The 9,418-nt window shown below is 43.7% G+C and overlaps 2 protein-coding genes across 7 annotated transcripts in view; one reads left to right on the top strand and one right to left on the bottom strand.

Annotated features, from left to right (window-relative positions):
- Positions 1-294: 294 nt before the first annotated feature.
- Positions 295-6,886, bottom strand: DDX5 (DEAD-box helicase 5). Of its 2 annotated transcripts, XM_033438875.2 has the most exons (13): positions 6,672-6,885; positions 5,318-5,483; positions 4,889-4,985; positions 4,667-4,800; positions 4,484-4,549; positions 4,095-4,236; positions 3,853-4,013; positions 3,591-3,763; positions 3,151-3,261; positions 2,848-2,909; positions 2,692-2,751; positions 1,203-1,427; positions 295-1,001 (listed from the first exon to the last, which is right to left on the bottom strand). In XM_033438875.2, the coding sequence occupies exons 1-13, from the start codon at positions 6,713-6,715 to the stop codon at positions 598-600; spliced, it is 1,845 nt and encodes a 614-aa protein (XP_033294766.1). In that variant the 5' UTR covers positions 6,716-6,885; the 3' UTR covers positions 295-597. The 2 variants fall into 2 exon arrangements, with proteins under 2 accessions (XP_033294766.1, XP_033294767.1); XM_033438876.2 differs by lacking the exon at positions 1,203-1,427 and having other exon boundaries at positions 6,672-6,886.
- Positions 6,887-7,371: 485 nt separating this feature from the next.
- Positions 7,372-9,418, top strand: part of CEP95 (centrosomal protein 95) — a 59,598-nt gene continuing 57,551 nt past the window's right edge. For 4 of the 5 annotated variants that reach the window (XM_049702159.1, XM_033438871.2, XM_012535050.3 and 1 more), the window contains exons 1-2: positions 7,372-7,768; positions 9,219-9,347. In XM_049702159.1, coding sequence (XP_049558116.1) covers positions 7,750-7,768; positions 9,219-9,347 — 148 coding nt within the window. In that variant the 5' untranslated portion in view covers positions 7,372-7,749. The remainder of the gene's footprint in view (positions 7,769-9,218; positions 9,348-9,418) is intronic. The other variant, XM_049702160.1, reaches the window with a different exon arrangement.

Here is a 9,418-nt window from a genome sequence, read left to right as displayed (position 1 = left end):
AGTATCTCATTTCACCACTCTGCTAAGAAACTATTAAATGACTCACCTGATGTTGAGAAGTAGAGAGCTTTTATGCAATCTAGCCTAGAATTGTTAATCAACCTAAATCAATCGCATTTTAATCCTTAAAATAGGAATAGATCACAGGAAGAAGGGCCTTCTGATCTTCCCACTTCCCAAAACGAAACTATAGAAAGGAGCACTCAATTTAAGTTTTTATGATTAAAAAAAGACCATCTAAGCCAAGTTTTACATGACATTATATATGTAAAATAAAGTACCATTTCCACTTAATTCAGTCTTCAAATATTTTTTATTGGAAGGCCATGCATTGCCTTCATTTATTTTATTTCAAATCACTGTACATTTACTTTTGTGAAAACACTGCCTGCATTTTCTAGTACAAAAAAAACCTAAAAATTGTTTCAGGAATGTAGAGAAATATCCAACTTAAATAGCGAAAAAGTGCACCATAATTACTGCTGCACTGCAGTCATTTCTGCATTTCCCATGTTTCTTAAATAACTATCTTGTCTGATAACACACGATATAAAGAGCAATTATGAAAAACAGACATTTACATATACTTCTAAAGTCTTATTGAGAATATCCTGTTGGCATTGGATAACCAATCATAGGCGCAGCTGCAGTAGCAGGATATGCATATGCCTGTTGGTTCATACCATTGTGCATATTTGCAACATTACTTCCATATTGTTGAGTGCTATCATAACCATTCTGGTAAGTCCCTGTTGGATTACCAGTCCTAAAACTGGTCTGTATACCAGCAGACACAAAATTACTTCCAAAGCTCCCATTGGTGTAATTTGCAGCACTGTAAACACCATTTTGAGTTTTTGCCCCAAAATCTCTCTTAAGCAGACTAGAATAACCTCGGTCATAATTTTCCCTGTCTCTAAATGTATTAAATCCACCCCTTTTGCCCGCAGAGTATCTGTCCCGACGGTCATCCTTCATGCCTCCTCTACCCCTGGAACGACCTGTCAAGAAAAAAATTGCAGACTTGATTATCCATGGCATAAATCATTACTAACAAAAGAATTAGGTCTATCCGTTAAGTATTTTTTCAACTCCATTCTTCACTGAAGATTTTACTCACCCGCCAATACCATTTAAAACTGATTTGTAGGCAATTAGGTGACCCCAAACCACCGACATTTCTTATCAAAGGTTGGTCTTACCTGAACCTCTGTCTTCGACCAACTGAAGCAATTTGGGATTAATTGCTTGATTAGCTTCACGAAGCACAGAGATAAGGTCGCTCACTTGCTTTATGTTATTAGGTGTAAAGAAAGTGTATGCTGTGCCTGTTTTGGTACTGCGAGCAGTTCTTCCAATTCGATGAATATAATCCTCTGAGGAGTTAGGGTAGTCATAATTGATGACAAATTTCACATCTTCCACATCTGTAAGGTGTTGCAGTGTGGCAAAATAGCAATGTACGGAGTTTTGCACACCACAACAGCCAGACCAAAAATAAAAAGTTAGACAATTGTATTCCCAAGAAGGTATGGGCTGCAAAAAATACAGTTAAAATGGTTATCCATTCCCTGTAGGAATACCATTGAGGTTGGGTGGGAGGGGGGGGAGGGGGGAGAAAAAAAGAAAAAGCACACATCATCCTTATGCCTCATTACCCACCCAATGATGGAGCCTGTCAAAAGGACGTGTGTATTCCCTAACACATTCCCAAATTAACAATCCCCTTACAGATCATCAAGTGACATCTGAATGCTTCTGCGCAGTAGGGCCACTATTAAAGGTTCACAGCAACCTCCTCATGTGCTCTCGTTTTGAGGACCTTTCAACAAAAATATACACGGTCCTTTGCATTACACACTTATCAGAAGTTCAAAATTCTGGCCACACTGCTTGTCTTGCCAAGACCTTACAACCGCAGCTGCAAGAAAAACATACCTGTCCCCCAAAAGTTGTTTTTATGCACTGTGTCTCGTCTAGGCAAGCGCTTCCAAGAAGCCAGGATTCACTTGAGAATGTGTCTCTCTCTGGCAGGTCTCGACATGACGACTACTGTGCAGGTGAGGGAGGAACTTTCAAAGCACTGCTTTCTTTTCCCACTGACTAAGTGTGAGAAGTTGCTCCTGCTCTAGATTTTATGTGCCAGTACTCACCAATTTGTAAAAGGCTTAGTACCTTTTAAAGCTGCTCTCTCCATTTCAAACTTGAACAAAAATTTCATTGAACATTGAAGTTTGGAAATATTTCTTCGACATTTCAGCAAACTCACTGAAACTCAAAGACCCACAGATCACAATAAACAGTTTGAAACAATGCTGTACCATGGCAATCATGCAAAGCATGGGACAGAATAAATACCACGGCAGTGAACTGTGAGGATAACTTCCATTTTTTTCCCCCGGAGAGAACAGTTTACGGGGCAGAGGTGGTATGTTCTGCCTTTTGAAGATTACTGGCACACTTTCAGCTTTTCACCTCTCTAATCGACTGGAAGCAGCCAGCCGATCACTAGTCCTCCATCCCCCTCGAGTCCTCCGATTGTCATGCCTAGGCCTTGCCACAAAGACTGCACCTTTATATGAAAAAAACTTAGAAAAAATGCAGAGGTTAAAGAAAGCAATAAACTTTCTTTAAAAAAATTATATGGAGATCTTCTGAGAAACCAAGCCATGAATTCGAGTTTGTACTAACCTAGCCCTCTGGAGGCCACATCTGTAGCAATCAGAATAGGAGCCTTTCCATGTTTGAATTCTGGAAAAAAAAAAAAAAAGGCACATATATAATTACTGACGTGAATGGAAATTGTAGGTTTTTTTGGGGGGGGGGGACTTCACTTGAAATACTTACCATTTAGAACCCAGTCACGTTCCTGTTGACTCTTGTCGCCATGGATACCCATGGCAGGCCACCTAAATTAAAGGAAAGTTACGTTAGTAGTCTCATTTAAAACCTCATAGATTTTAATCAAGTGATAAACCATTTTTGGTCACAGACCCTTTTAATTTTGCCTGAAATAATGTATATACAGTCTTACCTATACTACCAGATTATTCCTACCTTTGAAACGCAAATCTACCACTGATTAAAGTTTGCCCTTCCCCTACACTCAGCTCTAATAAATATCTGCTTCAATGGAAGGAGTCCACATACCCATCTCTCCTCATTTTTCTAGTGAGTTCATCACATCTTCTTTTGGTTTCAACGAAAACAATGGTTTTATTCTCCTTCTCACTCATGATCTCTTCCATTAAACGAATAAGCCTTGAAGGAAACAAAAAATTGTGAATTCTAAAAGAAGTCCACAGTTATGATGAGCAAAACACTAACTTTAATCTACATGGCTACAAATTAAAAAGAAAACACCTGCTTAACCTTTCAAATAGTTCTACCTTAGGTCCTTAAATACACCACACAAGTCTTTTTACTATAAGAGCGCTATACTAAAACGGTGATAGCCAACGAGTACCTGAATGAAGGAAGCAAAACAATTTTCAGAGTGACTGACAGACTAATTTCAAGTTAACATTCAGATTCCACCCAACTGAAAGTCACTTTTAAGAGAACATTTGAAACAATATAGTCAAACTTACTTTTCATCCTTTTCTACGTCATGACACACATCCACAATCTGAAGAATGTTGTGATTTGCACTCAGTTCTAGTGCACCAATGTTTATATGAATATAGTCTTTCAAGAAATCTTCAGCAAGCTGTCTTACTTCTTTTGGCCAAGTAGCACTCCACATTAGCGTTTGCCTATCAGGCTAAAGATTTTTGGATTTAAAAAAAGCATTGTATTCTAAGAATGGATTTAGAGCTAAATTTGAAGAGAACACATTTGAAGGGCACTTACTCTTATCTGATCCACAATCTTCCTTATTTGGGGTTCGAATCCCATGTCAAGCATTCTATCTGCTTCATCAAGGACAAGGTAAGTGGTTCTTCTTAAATTGGTTTTCCCACATTCTAAAAAGTCAATCAGTCTTCCAGGTGTTGCAATACAGATTTCCACACCTTCAATTAAACACACAAATGCAACCATGACATTTAAAACTTTCAGCACCACCAGTGACAAATAAAAACCTTGTTACATACCTCTCTCCAAATCACGTATCTGTGGTCCCTTGGGAGCACCACCATAAATACAAGTGGACTTCAAGCGACATGCTCTACAGTATTCAGCAGCTACTTGCTGTACCTGTTGGGCCAGTTCCCGAGTTGGTGCCAGCACCAAGCACTATGAAAGAAAAAGCGGAACACCTTTAGCAGAGTCCTGGATTCTAGTTTTAGAGTGACAACTTACTAGTGTTACACACTGGCAGATGACTTACTCTGTCAATACCCAAAGCAACTTTGTCTCTAGGTTAATTGGATAAGATCACTAATATCTCTATATAAAACCAGCACAAATTGACTTTTGCTATACATTCCACAAATTTCTACACTTCTAACCAAAAACTGATAGAATATATATGTAAACTTACAATAGGCCCATCACCTCTCTCTAGAAATGGCTGATGATTGATGTGGACAATGGCAGGCAGCAAATACTGTTCAGGGAAAAAGCAAACAACAGAAGTTATATTCAAATACTTCTAGTTTCTTTTAATTCCCAACCAATTTTCTCTAGCACATGTCACATAACTCAAAAGTTCTCCCAAACTTACAGACAACGTCTTCCCAGATCCAGTTTGTGCTACCCCAACCATATCCAATCCACTTAGAGCAACTGGCCATCCCTGAGCTTGAATAGCTGTGGGTTCAGTAAAGTTCTGCCTTGCAATCACATCCATGACGTTTGCTGTAATTATTGACAGCAATTAAAAATCAGTAATGCCAAGAAAAAAAAAATTAAAAAGAAAAACAAAGTGAGGAAAACTAGCACTTACCAGGGAAGTTCGCTTCATAAAAATTCAGGACTGGCTTTGGACAGTTGTGACCTCTGACTGTAATTTCCTTGCTTCTTCTGTATGTCTCTACCTCTTGCTACAAAACAAATCATAATAATCCAGTGAAGTCTCATAACTCCATCTAAAAATAAGGCCCTGATTTATAATTATCTACTTTAAGATGACCTTCAAAAATTTGGATCCATACAGAAAACTGCATGTAGTACAAGAACCACCTATTATGTTACACTCAACTCTTCCACGTAAAAGTCAACGTCCCACATCTCCAAAAGTGAGTAACACCTCTTCCCCACCTACTTACTTGGAAAACATGAGTTTCCCAAAATTTGTGAGAAATTTCTAGTCAGATTTTGATTCACTGAAAAGTTAATGAGTTATAGCCTTTAGAAGCCACATGAAATTACTCACTGCTGTACGCCTAGCCAAATCAGGGTGTTCCTGATAAAAATTCTTCTCAAATTTGGGCAGCTCATCAAGATTCCACTTCTTTTTAACCAGTTTCTCCCCAGGGTTTCCAAACTTCTTTCCAGATAAGGGCCCTGCCCTACTTCCTCCAAATCGAGGGGCACCAAACCTAAAATTAAAAAAAAAAAGTTACATTTTCAAACACATACACTGACTTACCATCCGTGAGCATATGCTAAAGATCAATAAAAGATTGGAGATGGAAGACCCAGTTGTCCTTAGCGATTGGTCATTCTTTCAATAGCCACAATAAGCATCGCATCTCCCTCATTTCGCGTTTTGCGAAGTCCACACCACTGAAGCCAAATCAACAGCCCGGGATTTACCAGGTCGGAAACTGGCTGCCCGAACACTAGTTCCGATTACAAGGATAGACAACAGCTGGTGGCTACTAATCTTTTCCACAAAACTAAAAATTAAATGTCTAAGAACGACAATAAAAAGAGAAGAAAGCAGCTTAATAATGACGCTATTTACCAGCCATCCTCAAGCAACAGAGCTTCGGTTTTAATGGATAACGGAACAACACAGGCAGTGAAAAGCAGAACAAGGAAGGTGGTCTCGGAAACAGTCACGCAAGCCAATCGAGTTGGGGGGATCCCGCAGAAGGACTCCCGACCGAGAAAGCGAAATTATATAACGCAAAGAAAAAGAGAAGGAGGAGCTGGAGACTACCGGGGGAGGAGTCCCGACCCGGGCGGAGTCGGCCGGGCGGCGTTCCCGCTGGGGCGGCGCTTCCCCCTTTGTCTCGCATTTCTCTCTGCGCCACATTTTCTCGACGCTGCCATTTTGAGCTCCTCCGCCGGGCGGGGTAACAAAGGCGCCGCCGCCATGTCCGCCGCCGGCATTTTCTACCCACGGCTCAGCCACATGGCTGACTCCCGAGATACCTCCTGCCCTCGCCGCATTAACGGCTTCGGAGGCGGCCCCCTCGGCACCCACAGAATCCCTGAGGCCCCTAAAACTCCTCCCGAAAGGTTGCACCTAAGAGCGGCGACTTTGCCTCGAAGCACTGCGCTTTCCTTCCCTAAAAATACGATCCTCGAAATTCTCCCAACAGCTGCTAAATCATCGAGGCCGCGATGCCCCCCTCCCACACAAAACGCGTTCTTGAAAATCGTTAACAGGAAACTCCCAGTTTTGGACAAATATCAAAATGGCGCAAACCTTCTTCAATGGAGGAGGCCCAAGGATAGGCTGAAGACGGCGAGTTTCCACCGCCACCCCGCCCCCCGCAACCCTCATCGGCCTCCCATCCCCCACCCGCCGGGCCTGACAGGTCGGTTCCCACACTCACCCTCGATCCCGGCCGCGGTCTCGGTCACTCGAATAACCCGACATGGCGTCAATGGTTGCGGTTGGCGGGAAGCGAAGCGGAGAGAATCGAGCGCGGCAAGTCGCTGGAGGTGGCGACAGCAAAGCCTTGCGGGGGCGGCAGAGGCGGACGGACGGCGATGACAAGAACCGGTGCTACCGACAAAAGACCGGTGGAAATGAATGAGGTGCCGGCGGTGTCCCGGCAGCCGGTTTTATAGCCTGGACCGCCTCCTCCGCCGCAGAGTATGCTGGGAGCCGCTCTATGACCTAATCACTCCGCCCCTGCGCAGAGGCCGCAACGCCAGCCGGCGTTCCGGAATCCGCCATGTTATCGCCCCTCCCCCCGCGGCCCCTCCTTCAGCGTCGCCCGTTTTTCGCCCCTTACAAGGGTGGACCCACCCGGCCACCCACCACTGGGATGCCTCAGCTTGCACTCTTTTGACTTCACCTTTTTCTCGTCTTTCACACTTCAAGGAAGCTACCGCGCCCTTTTCCCGGTACAGCCCAAACAATAAAATGGCCAGGCCAGGCTAACCCACTCTGTCCACTTGGAGATGTTTACGTCTCCAGAGAGCCTTCACGCCCATAACCAACCAAGGCGGTAAGGCGGAGCCTGACTTTGTCACGTGGCTGCCCCCTCCCACCGGGTGAGCGGGCCGCACTACTTCCCCAGTTGGCTTTGGCGGAGGAGTACAAGACGGAATAGCTCAGCGGCAGTGCTGTGCTAATGGCCCCGGGAGATCGGCCTGGACTGCTGGGTGACCTGGGCTGTCAAACCCACCCACCAGAGAACCTCTTAGCGGGAACTGGCCGGTGGAGAATAGTTTCTAGAGCCCGCAAACCGCCGCCTCGGCACGTGCTGCGAAAGGAAGTGCTCCCTTGGTGACCAATCAGCAGCGAGAAGCCGTTTTAACGTCCCTCCCTCTTCCACCCCTCCTTCGCGGCACTTTCGTTAGATTCTCCCTTCTGTCACAACGGGGTTTGCGCCGTGAGGCCCTCATAGGACACCGTCCTGCGCGCGCCCGGCTGGGAGTCCGGCGGCGACCTGCCTCCGCGACATGGCTGGCTCAGAGGCTGGTGAGTCTCGGCCTTGAGCCCCGGTTGTGTGTGGACTGAAGCCGTACAGTCGAAGTCCCCGAACGCCCCTGCCCATCTTATCTTGAGGCCTCGGGCAGGTCTGGGCTGCCGGTGGGGTTCGTGACAGACACCCCGTCGTAGTCGGCGGGTTTTCGGGATAGGGTCTGTCAGCCCCGCTCCCCGGCTCCTTTGAAGCGGTCGAACCTGATTTAGGGGCGGGGGGAGAGAAGGGCCCTGCGGCGAGGTCCGCAGCACACCCGCATCCTGGCTGCAAAACGGGCTGTCAGAAAGCCATCCCCGGACAGCTATTTCTCTGGGGAATGTGCCCTCTGCTCTTGCATTGTGGGGACTGAGTCCATATCTGCATCTGTTTTGAACTTTTGAGGACTGGCACTGTAAATATCTGTTGATGCTCCTCCCAAAGTAGAATAGTGGTGGACTTTTCTCTTCAGTGCTTTCTAGAGTTAACCGGCTTTATCCAGCGCCGCTTTTGTAAAGCGAATTGATTTGGTTGTTTAGGACGCTTTCATTCTTTTCTCCAAGACGGCGTTCAAACCAGTTGTCATTCTTTGGTCAGCTGTGAGTAATGGGCATGGTGAGAGGGAGATAATGTGCCTTGAAGTCACTCTTACCCATACACACATTTATTTCTAGACATACTGAAGATGACGCATACAGAAAAGAATTTCCCCCTTACTCGCCAGTTATTTGAGGGAATAAGTGTTTTAAGCTTGCTGAATTACCTTTGGTCGAGAAACCCTTGAAATAATTTTGCTAATCCCAACAATAAAGGGGTGATACACAGGAAACTTCGACAGTATTGGTAATGTGCTAGCTCTGGATTTAGAGACGTTTTTATGTATTTCTCAAATTTTCTTTCATATACATCAAATATAATTAAAAATAGAACAGATGCAGTAATGTTGGTGTCATTACTCTAGTTATTAACAGCCTAAGTTAATCCCCACCTGTTTGGCATCAGAGATGCTCCACCTTGAACAAGATAATTGGGTAGAAACATGACTAATGCTGTGGGGAATTTGAAGCAACAGCCATTAATTAGTTTCTAGTAACCTCAAATTATTATTCACAATCTGTCTTATATAAAACATAATATTCCTGTTTATTTGTAAATGTGTTTTAAATAAAAAGGCCTACGTATGGCTTGTAAAATGGGGACTATGGTAAGTAACTTAAGATTTTAGGTTGCAACAGTGAAAATTGGATTTGCATCATAGTTTTGACTACATTGAAATTATTGGAAGTCATCTCAAGAAATTAAATACATCTTCAAAAATCATGACTAGGAGGGTCTTTGAAGTTCTCTAACAAATTCCTTATTTTCTATAGAATTCAGTGTCTGTTTTTGTGGCGAGGGGGGTTTAAATGAACGTATATGATTTTTTCTAGTACTAGTTAAGGCTGATCTTTTCCCTTCCTTTCCCAACAGAGTGGGTAACCATTGCCAATAATCTTCTTTTGCAATGTCATATACACCTGAGGATTCGAGAACTAGAAGACTGTGATGCTAATGTTTTTATTGCTCTTTATCAGTCTATTTTGGGAGAAAAGGTACCAGGTAAGAGTACTTAAAAGTGGGAGTAATAGTGTCTGTATATTAGGCCATAAGTTTCTAGGGTTTTCTAGTTA

This window comes from Orcinus orca, chromosome 19 (assembly GCF_937001465.1).
Source record: "Orcinus orca chromosome 19, mOrcOrc1.1, whole genome shotgun sequence".
Classification (NCBI taxonomy): Eukaryota; Metazoa; Chordata; class Mammalia; order Artiodactyla; family Delphinidae; genus Orcinus; species Orcinus orca.
This window is presented reverse-complemented; position numbering and strand designations above follow the sequence as displayed.